The 17,767-nt window shown below is 53.5% G+C and overlaps 2 protein-coding genes across 2 annotated transcripts; one reads left to right on the top strand and one right to left on the bottom strand.

Annotated features, from left to right (window-relative positions):
• Nucleotides 1–2,905: 2,905 nt before the first annotated feature.
• Nucleotides 2,906–3,737, bottom strand: SLS55_010454 (uncharacterized protein; the record flags this gene model as incomplete). The annotated part of the gene is made up of 2 exons (XM_066781836.1): nucleotides 2,906–3,332; nucleotides 3,730–3,737. The coding sequence occupies 2 exons, from the start codon at nucleotides 3,735–3,737 to the stop codon at nucleotides 2,906–2,908; spliced, it is 435 nt and encodes a 144-aa protein (XP_066628119.1).
• A 9,427-nt stretch (nucleotides 3,738–13,164) lies between these two features.
• On the top strand, nucleotides 13,165–16,668 carry SLS55_010453 (uncharacterized protein; the record flags this gene model as incomplete). The annotated part of the gene is made up of 2 exons (XM_066781835.1): nucleotides 13,165–13,168; nucleotides 13,577–16,668. The coding sequence occupies 2 exons, from the start codon at nucleotides 13,165–13,167 to the stop codon at nucleotides 16,666–16,668; spliced, it is 3,096 nt and encodes a 1,031-aa protein (XP_066628118.1).
• Between the last annotated feature and the right edge of the window lie 1,099 nt (nucleotides 16,669–17,767).

Here is a 17,767-nt window from a genome sequence, read left to right as displayed (position 1 = left end):
TTGTGTCCCGCCGTACGAAGGAGTCTGGGAAGGATGACGATTCGCGGATGCGGACGTGGAAGCAACAGACTCGGCGCGAGCTCCGAATTGTGTAGTGGGGTATTATATCACAGACACAACGCGTGGGCTGAAACGACTTCGAAGCTGTAGAGGGCTTTCTGATGACTGCATCATAAGTAAACGCATCCATCGCGCCGTGTGATGGCCTCTGCTTTATCGACGGCTGGCTGCTTCATCCCCCTACCAATTTCCTTATCGGAAAACCCTGCGGAGGCGCGGGATCTTGCAGGTGTCAGATTAAGGATGACAGCGCGTCATCTTTCTCCCACGGTGGATGGAGGTACCTCCGCATGTTGCGACTAAATTTTCGCCTCGGATATCCCGCAAGCCGGAGCGTGCGTCGCCCCTCTCTGGAACACGAGCGACATGTACTATCCCTGCTTTTTCTCACCGGCATCTGCTACGCTTATTTGTCGGAGCATGATTTCTCGCCTCAAATTTTGTCATTATTCTGGGATGCGTGATCTACCAGACTTGGATAAAATGGATAAGGCCCGTTGGTCGAAGAACTCGTAGTCGGGTCGGCCCGTTGCGTTCAGTCGGCATCTCGGAAAGTGGGGTTTCCGGGGGCAAAGACGGAACGGCACTCTGAACACGCATTATCTTGGCAGCTGAGCTTGTCTCGGGTATCAGCGGATCTATTTAAGTTGGGCATCTTTTGTTAACATAACCTCGACGCGAGTCAACGTTTTCCAGAGCATTGTGGGATCGCAGTGGCTGCCACCATGTACATCGATTATATTTTCAATCTTCTCGGGAGATCCTAGTGCTGAAGATGCGACATCTTCTAGAGATAGGCGTGGTGTGTACAGAAAAAAGCGGAAACTGATGACGGAGCGGCTGAATCGAGGAAAATCCCAGTTCGATACCGAATCATCCACTGGCCTGGGACGATCATCGAGTCATGAATCCGGGTTTCTCGTTAAGCCTTACAGGTGCAACTAATCCGTGACTCGCAATTGGCCATGTGTTATATGCGTGGTTGAGCTTCTGCTTTTTCCGTTATCTCTTGAAAAGGCAGGGGAAAAGAGGATGAGATTGAGTTTATGATGTCTCGCGTGAAGCACCAAATGAGGCAATGTTGATACATTGTGCGGCAATGCTTTCGGGCTGTACTGTCGATATAAAGTTAAAAAAGAGCTCGAGGAAGACATGTGTAGAGATGCACTATCGTTGGTTGTCCACCGTCCACTGTTCTTCCCACAGCAGTACAAATATGGCGACCTTACCTTTCGACATGAGGGAACATGTAATTCCTTGTCAGCTGATCAGTGGCTATTCTTGGACTACCTCACATAAGCAGGCTGAGGCGCCCTGCCTTGTTGTCAAGCAGTATATCCCACGCGACAGCCCAGGCCCACAGCGTGGCGACGTCACTATCATTGGCGCACACGCCTATGGCTTTCCCACGGTATCCACTACTTTCATCAACAGTCCACTCGTCTCTCTAACAGTAAGAAAGGAACTCTACGAGCCGCTGTGGGCGGAAATTCAAAATCAGGCAAGATCAACGAATGTCTCGATCCGTAGTATTTGGATCGCGGATTCGACCAAACAACGCAGCAACGGCATTCCCAACAGGACAGGACAATCTGCAGCCACCTTCAGCGCATCCGAACACGCCCACACTCTCCTCCACATGATCCACGCCTTCCGCGAGGAGATCGTCCAGCCAATCGTCGGCATCGGCCACGGCATGGGGGCCACCAGCCTCGTGAACCTGGCCATTCTCCACCCCCCGCTGCTGCAAACCCTCATCCTCATCGACCCGACCATCCACGACCGCCGCATGCTCACTGTCGACGACGACGCCGTCAACGAGAAACCCGATCCCACCCCCATCCCCACCAACCCTTCCGCCCTTCGATGCTACTCCCGCACCCCCACAGCATTGCCGCCCTATAGCGCTACTGCAGCCGCTGCCGACGGCCCGATCAAGAAGCACGAAGACGACTCGCGCGGCCGCCGCCGCGCCCACGGACTCCTCAGGCCGTACATCGAGCATACCTTCGACACCTCCACCTCCACCACCACCACCGCCGCCGCCGCCACCATCCCGCCCTTCCCCTCCCCCGCTCGCAGTCAGCACCACCTCACCACCGACCTCTCTCCCGTCCAGACATTCCACCTCCTCCCATCCCTGCGGCCATCCGTGCTGTACATCTTCGGCAACGCACAGCTACACCCGCAGACAACCGCCACCAGCAGCGACACGCGGTGCGGCAGCAGCAGCAGCAGGAAGGCGGAACAAGACAGCATCGTCAACAGCACCGGTGTGGGCAGTGGCGGCAGCGGCGGGTTGGTTGCCGGACAGGTGGTTTCGGCGACGATTGGGTTGGTTGTGCAGGTCGAGGGGCGGAGGGCGGCGGCGGCGGCGGCGGGGGTGGTGGTGGAGAGGGTGGGGAAATTGGGGGCGTTGTGTGTGGGGTGGATGGGGAGGGAGGTGGCAGAGTGGAAGGGTGGTGGTGGTGGAGGCCGACGGCTGGGGTTTTGTTCGGGACGCTGGTTGGGGAAGAAGAGTGGGTGGGGATGGTAGGGGAGGTGTAGGGTAGGTATCACTTTCGATTTTCGTCCTGCTGTTCTCTTGGTTGATATGTTGTAAGATATTGAGTGATTGTGCTACATTGCAAATTATTAGAAGATGTATATGAACCGATAACTTTTGTATGAAGCAGACCCCGGACCCGGAAACTTCCCCAACGCCTTTCGCTTTTTTCGCTAAAACATTTTTTCAAACATCACTGCCCTTTGCTCAAGTCCATCACAGCTTCTTCCGCAAATTTCTGTCGCAGAGAAATCTCCCAACAAGTAATAGAGCGCCACCAAGTACCAGCGTCAAGCCCTATCAACATCCGTTAGCCCAGCTCCAAGCCACAAGCGACAGAAGACCTACCGTAAAAAGGATAATATTCCTGTACCCATCCGGCGAGCTCTCGTCAATAAGCGTTCCAGCAATCGGGCTCCCCATAAGCGTCGCAAATGCCGTAAGCGTGAAGAACGCGCCGACCCGCGCGCCAATCTTATCATCCGGCACGATCTGGGCAACAGCAGCGGGCGTGACGCTGATGAAGACGCCGGAGGTGAAGCCGTAGAGCAAGGCGAACGCCATGATCATGCCGATGTTCTGCTCGAGCAGCCACAACGACAGAGAGAGCACGCCGGACAGCACCGTCATCGGCCAGAGGAAATTCAACCGGCCGGTGCGATCGGCGAAGTAGCCGCCGAGGACCCGCCCGAAGAAACTGGCGCCGTTGAGCGCGGGGAGGAGGTAGCTGTGCACGGAGGCGGTGGGGTAGCGGAGGAGCGCGTAGGAGCCTGATCACCCAGCCCGTCAGCAATGCGATTGAGACTTCCCCCAAGCGACGAAGAAACTCACCGATGTAGTAGTTCGGCACGTAGACACCGAGGGTGGCGACGAAGTTGCCGATGGCCAGGACGAGGTATCGCGGGTCCTTGTATCCGCGGAAGTCGAGCAGGCTGGAGGCAGCAAGGGTCGCTTTGGCCGGCGGCTGCTGGGGGGCTTCCTCTGTGGTGGGCGTGTGCGGTTCTTTGGTCGGGGTAGGGGGCTCCTTTGTCCAGGATATCGCCATGGCGACGACGTAGCAGCAGCCCATCAAGAGCGCGGTGGCCCGCAGTGCCCAGCCGAATCCGATCTTTGGAACGAGGTACGACAGCATGATGGGTAGCCCCGAGCCGCTGATGCTGCTACCGCCGGATACTAAACCCATGGCCAGCGCTCGCCGCTGCTTGAAGTGCTGGCCAACAACTGCCAGGGCGGGCTGGGTGTTGAACGCTACTACCAGGCCGAACAGAACACCCTAAGGAACGTCAGAATGCTGCTCAAAGGCTTGCTGTGGAGAAAAAAGTCCAGCTCGCACGAGCCAAAGCACACATACCTGGAAGACAAACGGTTGCCATAGGCTGCCCGCATGGGCAAAGGACAGTCCAACAACCGAACCGCAACATCCCAGGGCTGCAATGCGGTAGATCCACTAGAGCAGTGTCAACACAAGAGCCCCACTCGTAGAGCAGTTACAATCTGACGAACCTTCAAACCATACGCATCGGACAGCGCTCCCGCAACCGGCGCCACCACATACATGAGCGAGATCTGCAGCGTCCCGATGAAAGCGATGGTGGACGGAGACTGGTCCGGGAGGTAATGCGTCTGGTAGTAGTCCTGGAAGAAGCCGAAGCTGTTGGTGAAGCCGAAAGAGGCAAAATAGACGAGAGCGGAGCCCAGCACAGTCAGCCAAGCTCGGAGGTTGTCTTCGGACGACGCTGGCGGCGGTGGGTCCGCGGGATCGTCGGCTATGGCGGTGACCACGACGGTCACTCCGGCCGTGCTTTCCACGTCTTTTTTCATGGCTGCCGTGGATGGATGGATGGGAGGATGGTGAACTGCACGGGACGAAGCAGCGACGAACGGAGGGAGCTTGTGAATGCCATCGTCGTCCTGCGGTGGCATCTCAGAATATGAAGGCAGCGAGCCCTCGGCGCCTCGAGATGGCCATCACGTAACATGATCCTTTTCCTGCCCAACAGCAACGGCCGCATGTCAGATGGCCATGGTCCCGTGTGGTGGTGTTTGGTCGCCACGATGTGCGACCACAAGCCATTGCCGCCGCCGTGATGATTCACGCCGCAGTCTAGACTGGACTGCAGGAAGTTTTGTCCATTTTGGGTGTGCCAAGCTTTGACGATGTTCGCAAGGGGTGACCCCTGGGGCGGCAGGCGGCTGAGGCGCTCCGGTCCGTGGGCTGGCCGGACGCGCCGCTGGTAGTTTTCGGGCCGATAAGCTATAAGCAATACCGCCCACGTGGCGCCGGGATCGACCGGCTGTGCCTGTGCGGAATCCGCTGTCGGGAATTGTACGCTCGTTTGGGGGCGGGTGGCGTGCACAGGGTCTGGCCTGGCCGGCTTTTGAATTCTGTTACGTTTCTTCTGGTGGCTCCTACCCAACCAGGGAGGTCAGATGGCCTGCCGCGCGTATTCTGCACTGCTCGCATTCTTTATTTGGTGGTTGAGTTATTTCTTGCCAAGCCCCACACGACGCTGCCCGACGGGGCGGTGCCGATGGTTCGTTTAGAACCCGTGTTTCAAAGGGCTTTTCGTCTTTTTTTTTTAGATCGACGTGGCTCGTGCCATCTGCCAGCAAACTGTATATCAACACTAGTGGTCTCAACATCATCAACTCACTCCAGAAGCTTCACAGCCGCCTCTCTCCGACACTGACAAGAATGTTTTCCTCCCCGTTGCACTTTCACTCAGAAGCACCAATCATGCGGGACCAGCCGGCCTGCTGAGTCTAGAGATCGGGGCCGATTTGGGGCCAGGGGTGTGGAGGCTCAGGGCGTGGGTGAGAAGCCAAGTGAGTGCTCCCATGTACATTTTTTGGTGGTGAGAAGATGCTGGCGGATTTCCGGAACATTGCACCAGGCGCAGTGGCATGAAAGGAACCGACAGAGGAAGTGAGAAACGTGTAGGTGGTTTTGGATCCCAGGTGAAGTTCTATGGCAGGCTGCGGCGACGTTGCCGGCATTTTGGTTCCCAATCGAGGTTAGCGTCGTTTTAGTAGTCTTCCGCACTCTCTCCCGCTGCAAGCCCGCCCACTGTCACCCACATCACGCCTGCTGTCCATCATGACAACCACGCATGTGGGTCGCCCGACTTCTGCACGGGTATCCGGCGAAGAGCACCCACAACCTTCACCCTCTAGCATTCCCAGTAGCCGTCTAGCCACTCCTCCTCCGCGCACAGCGATCGAGCCCAGCGACCTCTTTGACGCCCATGAAGCCGAGTGGAAGGATGGTAGCGAATCCTCAGCCGAACGAGTGATGGCTGCCTCCGTGCCCTCCCAAACCCCAACTATCGCCAAAGCAGCAGATGACGCACACAACACTGACGTCGAGGTCAGTTGACATGCCAGCAGAAAGCGGCCTGACTCCGCCGTACGTCTGGGGAATGGTGGAGATGTCGTTGCGATGCAAAGTGACGCTGCGGTTGCGGAATGTGATTGAGTGAAGTGATGACTGTCCACTGTCTGCGCCTTCCCGGTTTTGGGGATACTCACTCGGGATTGGAAGGGCGCAACGCGCGTGCATCAGGACAGCGCATCGCTCTGTTGGTGTCAAGGTGTGTGTGCTCTACAGTCTCAGGTAGGCAGGCAGCTTCGCCGGCTCGAACGCGGCTCGCTCCGACGTTAGTATCAGATCGGAGATTTCAGTAATTCCTTTCCTTTCGTTGCGCTGCGCTGTTGATTGCGGCGAGTCGGGCGTTTGGTTTGGGAGGTAACGTCTGTACGGTCACTGATACAACGAACTTGCAACTGAAGGGATAGATAACATAATTGAGTCCAACCATATGGCATCTGAACGACTGACATGTTGACTGATACGACGAATAGAAAAATGGAATCGTAAGAAGTTAGAGTCCTCCACTGTGTCATTTTCAATGAGATGAACCATGCGTCTACCCTCGGTGTCATCCAGCTCGTAGGATGTCAATGCGCAAGTAATCTGCAAAACGCCACTTTCCTCCATAACCACCTTCAATTGCGGCCTCGGCGTTCCTTGACTCAGGTGGCAGACTGTGCACGACTTAAAGCTCAGCAGTGGTGCCGCGATCAAGTCGGTTCCAGGGTCCGAGAATCCAGTTTCATGTAGTTATACAAAGCAATATAGCGAAGCAATCTGTCAAGGATTAAGTTCTGTTCAAACGTGACGGTAGTGTACTGTGTAGTGATAAGAGGAGTAAGTGTTAGAATGGGAATAGTCCTATGTTAATGGGAACGGGGCCATCGATGGTGTTATCACGAGCAAACGAAGGTTGTCGCCGAAACATAAGAACACAGCCTCGTTACCCGAGACATGAGCCTGGACCGTGGATGGCCTTTTCAGCTGAAAGCCATATTCATGTCAGCATGAACTAATTACACTTCGAGAGCTCGACTCTATGGCTTTCCTGTATATGTGGGTGTGGGGGAGGATGCGGTGATTGGCTGTCTTGAATCCGAGTGGCGTTGGCCAGACCGATGCGCCTCAAAAGGACTGTGGCCCCTACCCCACTGGGCTGAAGGGTTCGGGGCGACGCCGTAAACATCCAATGTAGAATATCTTAGATAAACACTTGCAATCAAATTTGGTATCGCTTTTTCAAGAATGCTTTATCGCCTGGTCTAACCAGTGAAGTCAGATGTTGCGGATATCTAACACATACAAGGCTGAGCTGAGACATGTTAGAGTGGCTGCTCCAGTGCTCCTGTGGCGGTCTTTCACATGCTGCCCCGAGCGGATCTCTGCAATCAGCAAAGAGCTTTTGGGTCCAATGTGCATAATCAACTGCGTTATCTGCAGGCGCAGTGCGGATCGACCACGACACACAGCCTGGTTCTATTATGGAGCATGGCTTACTGGATGAGAATAGCCAATGATAGAAATCTAATAATAATCCTGTGTGAGCGACGAAATGGAGGGTTCCATAACCGCGGGATCTATAAGTGGCCTCTTGACATTAGAGTACTTCGCTACCCCACTTCCATCAGAGCATTGTCTTTTCAACCCACTAGACCATCTAACACCCTGACGTACATATGGAGCCACCTGTATATCACGAAATTTCCCCCGGAAAACCGTGGACAACCGGGCGAACGAAGCAGCTGCCATGGCAAGGATTCATCGCTATATTCATCGCCATTCTTGCCATGATCGGAGCAATTACGGTTGTTGCAAGCTCAGACGACGTCGAAATCGACACGTGGCCGAACCGCCGATACAGCATACGGCCCGGAGTCGCCCTGGCCATACTCTCTGCTATTGCGAACATGGCGCTAAGGTATTCACTGTCAGAGGGAGCGAGATTTGCATGGTGGAATAAAGCCTTGATAGGCTCGACCTTGGAAGAGCTGCACGAATATTGGTCGTGCGGCATGAGCCTCAAGGACTCCTTGTTGGCAGGACGGAGCTTCAACATGGTTGCGTTAGCTTCTGTCCTCACGTCATTTGTTGTGGCTGACGGTCCACTGCTACAACGGTCGGTATCGGTTTCTACGGACGTCGCATTTGGAAACGTATCACTTTTAGCTCCTGTCTTTTCAGGCCCTGTTCCTCGGGGGTTTTCCGGCCTGTACATCATGTATGGCCAGGTCAGCATGTTCAACCCAAACTTCTCCCAGATCATCCGAGACTATACTACAAGGAAAGACATGATTCTCAAGGCCGGCTGCAATGGAATTTGTCACACTAAGCTTATTGCTGCCGGGTTTGACGTGTCATGCTCTCGCGGATCGGAGCCTTACAATCTTGTACTATCCGGAAGTCGGGATACGGCTAATTCCAACATCGGCGCAATCAGCTTCTCCTTCGACGGAAGGTCGAACGCCGGGACGATTGAGCTCAACGTGAAATATAAAGGGGATCCACACTGTAATGGGTCCTTCACAAACGTCAATTGTACCATGCAATCCGGTACCATTACCTACCCAGTCACTATCCAAAACGACACCATTACCCTTGACGAAGAGGGAATGGCCAAGAATACGGCTCAGATCTATGATCCTGGCAACGAGCAACATTACTCGGGTGTTTACCCCTCTACACTTGGCGGTTTTTACATTGCCATGGATCAGATGTTTTCAAGCAACATTGACCTGGTCATGACGGGCATCTGGGCGATTCAAGGGCAAGGAGTTCTGACGAACACTTACATGAGCTCGGACCAACATGAGTACGGCAACTGCACCGTAGCGTGGTCCGACCCGACTCCTGACATCCTAAGCACGATGCGAGAGCTGATGTTCAGGTCCGCACTTACCCTCTCCAACTCCTCCACTATCCAGAACGTCGATGCAAACGCGCACGTACAACCGGACAACGTATTAAGCAAATTATCACTTCCTCATTGGCGCACTGGCTCTGATGCTAGCGAACACGGTCGTCATCTTCCCGCTATTTCTCGGATGGTGGCGCATGGGTCGCCCGGTCTCCATGAGTCCCCTCGAACTCGCCAAAGTTTTCCGAAGCCCTCTTCTTGCTGAGAGCGGGAGTAATGAAGACGTGGACGGCTTGATACGCTCTGCCGGACACAAGAAGGTTCGGTATGGTGAAGTCACCGAACATCCCTTACCGGCTATGACGGCACAAGACATGGATTCAGGCAGTCAGGAAGCGCTGGTCTTGGAGATGCACGAAATGACAGAAGCAGAAGATAACGGATTGCAGAGGAGAGTTCTTGGGATGGGCAACATTGCATCGATTGCTCCACCGCTACAGAATGCACGATACAGTTAGCGATGGAATCGATCTTCTCAATCTACGCCCGCCGCTAATGGTTTCGCCCGGTTCTTGTGGGGTGGGATTCACATTACACACCATGTGTTCATTCCAAGGCTGAGTCTTGTGACGGGTCTCCCGGAGGACTCCGGAGGATCGAGGGAATTTGCGTAGAGGGGAGGGCGGGAAGTTCACGCCGCGCGGTTCCGGTAACACAGCCAAAACAAATCCTCCTAGAGCGAAGCAGTCAGAATCAAGTGAGATTATCGTACGGAGCTGGGATAAGAAAGGGAGCGGAGATTGTCATTGGATGGTGTGCTGCGTACCCCTCTCATGCATCCGATATTTCTTTTGCTTAGTTGATGCTTTAGCGGGGACGTAGCTGCAGCGCCTAAAGAAATGGGGAGATGCGCTATGCAGCTCGTGAAACTGAGCGCTTACCTGAGTGCCGCCTGTCCTCCCGCCCACCAATGCGGCTGACCGGTTGGGGCTGACCGGCTTCTCCCGCGACCCACTACCTCTTCAGGCAGCCTTCCGTACACTTTTACTGTACTACCCCGCTCCGCTCTTGCATTATCTATCGGACTCTGAATGACTGCAGAGTAAGAGTTCCAGCCGCCTGCAGCGGCAAGTTCGCGTTAGAAGCGTTGTTCGGCCAAGATTGGCCCCGCTACACCGTTCGTTTTCACTGGTAGACGCAGCCACGCTGCAGCCGGTCCAAATCGTCGATCACGTAACCTGGCCAAACAAAGCCGAGCCCGGCGACGCCGCTTCTGCTCTGGACCGGAGGCTTAACCTCTCGCCGCTTCGTGTTCGGCCATATCGAGCATCACGACCCTTCTAGTGCGGATCTACCTACGCGGGGTCGTGATCGAGATCGTATCGACCCAGCGGCCCGACCCTTCCCACAACACGGCACGGCTCGGCTCTCTAGCGTTCCCCGCGTTTTTCAACTCCGTGGCCGCTCACGTAAGCCCATTGCTGGAGAAAATCCTGAAGATCGCCCAGAAACCGCCACGCACGCTCTAAGAGATGCCGGAGCCCGGGCTTTGCTGAGCCCAACATCCCGGTCGCCGAAAATGGTGGGCAGCAATCAGCAGCATCGGAGAACGCGATGCTTCGATGCGTGCCCAACACTCGATCCCCACCCCCTCGCGGCTGATCATTTGAGCCTTTCCGATTAGAAGCCCAATAAGATGCGTCCTCGGCTGCCCTGAGCGACATCCCTGGCGGGAAAGTCGAGGGTGTGCGAAAGGCTTAATTGGACGCTTGCACAGCATCTGCAGTCAGCAGCCACACAATGCATACGATCGGCCACCGCGGTAATAAACATGCAGAAGAATGATGTCTCCGGGCGATTAAGTCATCTCAGTGAACGGCGCTCCCGCTACACATGCCATTTTTCATTGTTTGTTGGGCGCTGTGGCTGCAGCGCCATGCGAAAATCGAAAGATAAGTTTTTAAGTGCAGGTGCACGGTCTTAAGGCGCTGGAATGTATCAGCAGTAAGCATTTATTTCCGTTGAGCAGGATTGGTTTCCAACCCGATCATGAGCGGTTTTCAGGGGTACCCTTGCTAATCGGTATGCATCCAGCCAGTTTCGACGAGCTCGCCGAGCTTCACTAAGAATGCACGGTTGTACAGTCCGTATCATGGTAACTGAATCAGATATACGTAATGTGGGTGTGAGTCTAGGTACTAAAGTTAACAGCCAACGTCGGTTAGTGCAACGCCCTTCCGAGGTAGTGGTGAGTAGGCTCGATCGCTCTGGATCGCGGAGCGCGGCGATAGAAAGACGAGAGATCTTGGTCCGATTGGCGGATTGCTCATGTCTAGGGGCTGCAGCAGCTGAGTGACTCAGTGGGGTCATCCGACGGAATTAAGCGATGCAGGCTATCGTTGTGGCCTACCCTGCATGCAAGCAAATTAGCTCTGGTTACCAATTGAGACAGATTCCGCTCTTTTTGTCCAAATGCGAAACAGCTCCGATAACAGGAACAACTTTGCCCCTGCGTTTTTCCCGCCAAAGTTACCATGCAGGGTTGTAGTTGCATCCAGCGATTTGCGTAAAGAGCTTTTTTAATCTGACTGATTCGCCAAAGTCTACTGCAACGTCAATCCATGTATGACAATCATTGAACAGCTCATTTGGCTCCTACACATGCTGCACTTTCTATGCAATACTACTCTGCAGACTGTCGGAAGGGAGAAAGCATGCATCAGTTAAAAGTGCATGTTGCTTAAAGTGAGACATGCTGATGCATTTGGTCACCAGGGCAAGCTCGTTACGGCTGCTATATGTGTTCGTATATAAACTGAACTGAGGTATTCACTTAGTACCCATTGTCCCCCACCTCTTCGCATAATCTTGAATCCCAAAGTTCTGCATTGCTTCCTGCCCCACCGAGAGTCGAAGACTCATGTCTATCGTGCCCAATGAAGAGTCGACCGATGAGCAGCCCGAGGACAGACAACCGGTCATAGAATGGGAGCAGGCGCCGGACGAGTCTGGCAAGGTTTTCAAACAATACACACAATGTAAGGTCACTTGAACACGTGCAAATGTTGCTTCTGACATAGATCTCAGTGGATGGCATGGAACCCGAACATTTAACTGAACCACAACGACCGAGGCTTCCCGACGACGCGAGCGAAAAGATCAAACATCGACAATGCCACGCTTCTTTTGGCGAAGACGGGACCACTGTGAGCGTCAATTCTCACGGTCGCATCATGCAAATCTCTCGCTTTCTGGGCTTCGGCCGGTCTGGATTTTTCTGCGCTGATCAGAAAAATCTCCCGGAGCCGTATTTGGTTCAGGCACGAATGGACGACATCATGAACTTTACAGAGGATTACGGAAGAGGTCTCGGGCTCAACATCGACAGCTTGGTAAACATGGCTGATCTCGAGCTTTCATCTTTGGACTGGGTGTTTTATCGTTGGCCGCGTTTCGTCTTCAAGCCCAAGCCCAAGTTCACAGCCAACTCAACCAATCCAGGCAACGATCATCAGCATGACACCGCATCGTACTCCTCATCGGAACCGTCACCAAGCATTTCGTCTCCCGATGTATCCGAGCTGTCTATCCAATACTTCTGTCATCAAGGAACGGTTTTCCAAAGATATCTCTTTGATTTCCAACAAGGCAAGGCCTTGCCGGAAGGCCTGAACCAGCTGAAGATTGACGTCGATGTACTTCTCAGGACTCTCGATTTCGAGCGCGATGACTCAATATTCAACGAGTACCATGAAGAGCATGATGACCATGAGTTTCGGTCCGGACCAAATGGACGTGGTCTTGTCTTCCTACACAGATTCACATTAGCAATGGCAGATCAGATGGGAATAAAGACATCTGACTACAGCAAAGCGTCCGGTCCGAAGGCAGCCGCCCTCTTGGTCACACCATTCTCGTGTGGAGCCGCCCAGAAGGTCGGGGACGACTTGTGCATTGACTTCATCGATATTGAAGCGGTCAAGAAGGAGTACATCGATACCGGCCGAATCGATGTGACTTTGGCCTACAGACTTCAACTGATCGAAGAGCGCCAGGGCTGGAAGAACTCAATCGTTCCGGCTGCGCACCTGCGACACATGGCAGAAGCGTTTTCCTTGGACAAGTCTTACAAGAGAATTCGCTTTTCCCCGAATGATCAACTCAACTTCTCGATTCAACGAAACTTGGAACATATGCTGTCTGTTTGTTGCATTCCGATTCTCAAGTCACCTGGCCTGGGCAATGTTGACACCATCAATGATGAGAATGGAGGCGATGTACTCCCCGCTGATGAAGATACGTTCACAGCCGATGAAGAAGATGCCTCCACACGCCATGGGTACACCAGAAACCCCTCCGATCGGCCTGTCGCAATCACATGTGGGGATATCGCAGGGCATTTTATTGGAAGACGAACCAGCCTGTAAGTTTACTTAGCGGACTACCGATTCAAGCGCTGACAATTTCAGCTCAATCTTCCAGTTTCTGTGCTCAATGCTTCGGTTTCTAAGCCCTAAGGAGAGCACTTTGCGGCAGTATCTAGACAGTCCCAGCGACTGTGACTGCAAGGAAGCTACAAAGGATTTCAATGCTTCCAAGCTGTGTGGGGCTTGCCGAGACATACTGGACTATCACAACAACCTTCACAGCCGCGTCCAAGGCACACTTGAAGGCCACGTTCGCTGGATGTGTAACAGAGCAGAAGGCCTACGCGATGGCACCTTTTCACCCCACTATTGGCCAACAGGAAAGGTCATCGAACGCTGGGACTGGTTGCCTCCCCCGTCACTTATTGATACCCCCTTACAGCTGCTCAAGATATTTTTGCTATACCGCCTTGATCTTGATCATCATCATGACGCAGAGCACCGCAAAAAAATTCCGGACTGGATCCGGGCCCCGGCTCTCCGGTCTAAAATCCGATGCTGGATCTTAGAGCTAAACAAGAGCAATAGGCAGGGAAGCCACGCATACTTGAAACAACTGAGCGACGACTTGGTGGAAAGACATTCCATCGAGCAATCGGACAATGAGGATGCAAAATTCCGATTAGCAGATCATGTCATGATCTGCTTGGCTCTGAAGTGCGCCGAAGAGCTGGACCTCGGACACGGAACTGCGGAGACAAGCGAAGAGAGCGACGGCTCTACTGAACAATTCGAAGACGACCATGTTTTCGAGGAGTACAAGTACGAGAGAGTTCGACGAAAAGTCCTGAAGCGTTTCACTACCGAGGATCCTATTTCGAAGCAGCGGATGCTTACGACCTGCCGAACACCCACCCAAAGCAGATTTCTGTTTCATTCCAAGGACACTTTCCTGTTTCACGCAATGGACACCGGGTTCTTCCAAGATGGTGGGAAGCCTCCAGAGCTTAGGAAAAAGCGAGATGCAAAGCAACTTGCAAAGTTCTGGGGAAACACCGATTCAAGGTGGAAGAATACCGTCGATGCCCAAGTGGACTACGACATGTACCAGTACTTCGAATGGGAGAAACCGCTTTGGTATGCCTTGGTTTTCATTCTTGGATGCCAACGGAGACAGGTCAGCAACTTATCCGTAGAGAAGACACTTAGAGCTACCGCAAATGCCTTGCTGGCTCAATCTTTCTCAAACGGCATATTCTCTGGATTGCTAGACGAGGAACAAGAGCCAGTACCTTTCAGAAACGAGAGAGTTCGGGACAATTATTGGCATGCGATCTTCGAAACTCCTTACGTACTCTGGACGTACGGGAAGGATTATTTTAATGCACAGTCTACCCGTGGGAAAACCGGCTCAAAGGATGTCTCAACAACGGTGCCAGATCTTCCGCAACTTCCTGATATTACAGCCTTCACAGAAGCCTTGGCGGCGAAATTGACAGCTCCTAGTAGCATTGCAAGAACTGGGAAACTCGCCATGAAGACTGTGCCTTTTGATATCTTTGGCTCCCTGGTTGATCGAAATCGTCTTGTGAAAGTCTCAGATGATTGGCTCCAGAAGGATCGGGCGGTTTCGAATCTCTTTTCCCAGCTGGACTTGCACGGTGGAGTGCGCAGACTGGCTTCGGTTCCCAGGGACCCCAGAAATGACGAAAGAACCCTTTCCGAAGTGCTTCTCTCGGCGGCCGCCGATAGATTTCTTCGAGATCAACATTTGATCCTCCTAGACCGAACGAAGAGAGGGGCAGTCATCGACATCCCAAGAGAAAGTTTTGGAAAAGCGAACCTCGACCAGGCACCGGAGAATAATTCCGAAATTCTGATCCATTTGAGAGAGCCCAGGACCTTTCTCAACGCTAAAAAACGGATCATTTGGCTACCCTTTGGCAATGACGAGACGGCCATGATGTGCTTTGTTGCAGTCCCGACGGCTGAAAAAACTAGGATGCTACAATTCTTCGATAAACACGCTTCTCATGAAAAGTACCTCTCCGATAGAGCTACTGCTGCTCTGAATGAGTGGGAGACCGAGCTTCATCTATCATTCCTCCGCCGGGATGAGTGTGAGAGCAAGATGAAGGGGAAATTGGTGGAGAACGTAGCAAAGAGAATCTCCAACGTGAGCTTCGTGGAGATTTACGAAAACAATGGGGCTCCTGACAAGAAAACCACGTTCCTTTCACAGGAGACGATGAGTTTCCGCTTCATGGGAGACTACTTTGACCGCTTCTGGACCTGCCATTTCATGGAGAGTCGGTCAGAGGAATCCACTGGGACCTTCGCGGACCGTCTGAGACTACTCCGTACTGCACTCAAGGATGAAGAGACACACGAAAGATCTTGGCAGCAACGCAAAGTTCTCGAAGTTCTGTTGTATCACGAAATGCTGGAGAAAATCTATGACCGTACAAAGGAGATACTGGAATGGGCGAAACGAGAGGTTTTCCAAGATGACGCGCCTGAAACTGCGCCGGACCCAAGGAGCCCCACGAATCCACTCGCAGACGCAGTTCGTAGCATTCACCTTCTCCGAAAGGCCAGCATCGAGACTTACTCCGGAATTGTCGACAACTGGCGCCAGTTCCAACAAATCCTGCAAGCTGTGGAGGACGACTTGAACCGTAACATTGAAGTCATCAACCAATGGAGTCGCCGAGAAGAGGAACGGGGATCGGAAAAGCCACGATGGACTCTAAACGATGAAAGAAAGTACCGCGCGGTGATAACCCGGATCGAAGTACTAAACCAACGGAGAGTCCAAGAGATCATGCGCCTCAGTGCGAGTATCAAATTCTTTAGGGAGTCTCTTCCGAGTCAACTGGAGTCAATTCGCGAGGACATCAGTTTTCATGGCTCGGAGAACATCAATCTTTTCACGTACGTTACGGTTGTCTTCCTCCCGTTAGGATTCTCGACAGGAATCTTTAGCATGAGTCAGGCTCCTAGTCATTCGACACTAGTGAGCATGATTGTGCTTGCTTCCATCGCTATTACCCTCACTGTGTTTGCTTTGGCCAATGCGAAGACGACAGGAAAGGCTGTGATGATTCCAATCATCAAGTTGTTCCGCTGGATTAACAACATGATGTTGTATCCAGTCGTAGCTTCGAAAAACTGGGGCTTACGCTTGATCAACCGTGTATTCATCTCTTCCCTTTCGTGGCTTGTCTTCATCTCAGGCTTGTTCCCAGCTCACTGGGAGGGACCTATACATTGGGCGAGAGAAAGATGGAGCCAGCGCAAGGATATGCATCGACCGGAGCAAGGACGAACCAGCACTGACATGACCGGCGGAGATGCGCAAAAGGTAGATGTTACGGGCTGGTGTCCACGTTTGCCTTGGAAGAAGCAGGCTTCGAAGGGAAAGACTGACGAAGAGAATGGGCATGAGATGCGAAGTAGAGTCGCCAGCTGATCGCCACCACCTACACTGGAGTACTGCTGACAATTTGTCTGTCCAAGTGTAACCGTGCCTCTACGTACACAGTTTCGCTAATGACATGTTTTTTTTTTTTTGGGGGGGGGCAAGCAGAAATCGGCAGTGCTGGAGGCAACGACAGTGGAAAACAGAATTTTTCGGTCATTCATATCAGTCCTCGGGTTTTTCAATGGCATTGTTGCAATATAAGGGATGTCTACCGAGCACTGCATCAAGTGCAGCGGCTGTGCTTTTTGCTTTGCAACAGGTGTAATCATCCAGAGAAAGCTTGATTTCAAACGGCAATGGCGCGGCGGTGCCACCCTTTCCCTCCTCGTCCCCCTCCCCATCCTCCACCTACTCACAAGAATCCGCGAGGAGGCAACGAAGTAGGTCCAGCTCCGGAACCAGATACCCCGCGAGGAACGTGTACGATTTACAACTCCCACGCCACACCCGCAGCGCAACCAACACCCCCGCCAACACGGCTGGCCGCGGGCGCCGTTAGGTAGACGAACAGCGAGCCGAGGTACTCGACCGGGATGACCCAGAGCTGGTCGTTGCGGCAATGAAGAACACGGGCGTGTAGAGCCGCAGGCCGCAGGCAGGCGGAAGGCGGAGCTGCATAGGCGCATGGCCATGGGCTGCGATGCTGCCACTGCCGCGGTTGTAGCGCGGCCGGAGTGCGGAAGTGGTAAGTGCAGCGGCCGGATATGACGACGAAGGTGGGCGGTATTGCGTGCCCGCACCACACCAAACGATGCGCGAGAAGGGGAGTTGGTGGAGGTGGCGGCTCGAGCGGCTGCTCCTGAAGCCTTGTCATGGCGACGCGAATTTGCCGTACAGGTGGTGGTTGGGAGCGACAATGACGGAAGCCATGCCGTGAATGCAGGCGGGGGTGATGATGGTTGCTTGTGCTGGGGGGGTGGGGGGGGGGGGGGGAAAGTCTCCATGCTTGAGATGGATTGTATGGTCATCGACCCCTAAAAGGGTATGTCAACTTTAAGGATATGACGCAGCGAAGGCGGGTGTTACGACTGCAGCGGGCCTATCTAATGCTACGAAATGGAGATAACTTGGTAATTGAACTTCTCTC

The sequence above is a fragment of the Diplodia seriata genome (genome assembly GCF_021436955.1).
Source record: "Diplodia seriata strain FDS-637 chromosome Unknown scaffold_12, whole genome shotgun sequence".
Taxonomy (NCBI): Eukaryota; Fungi; Ascomycota; class Dothideomycetes; order Botryosphaeriales; family Botryosphaeriaceae; genus Diplodia; species Diplodia seriata.
The sequence above is the reverse complement of the archived record's forward strand: the minus strand, read 5'-3'. Positions and strand labels throughout refer to the sequence as shown.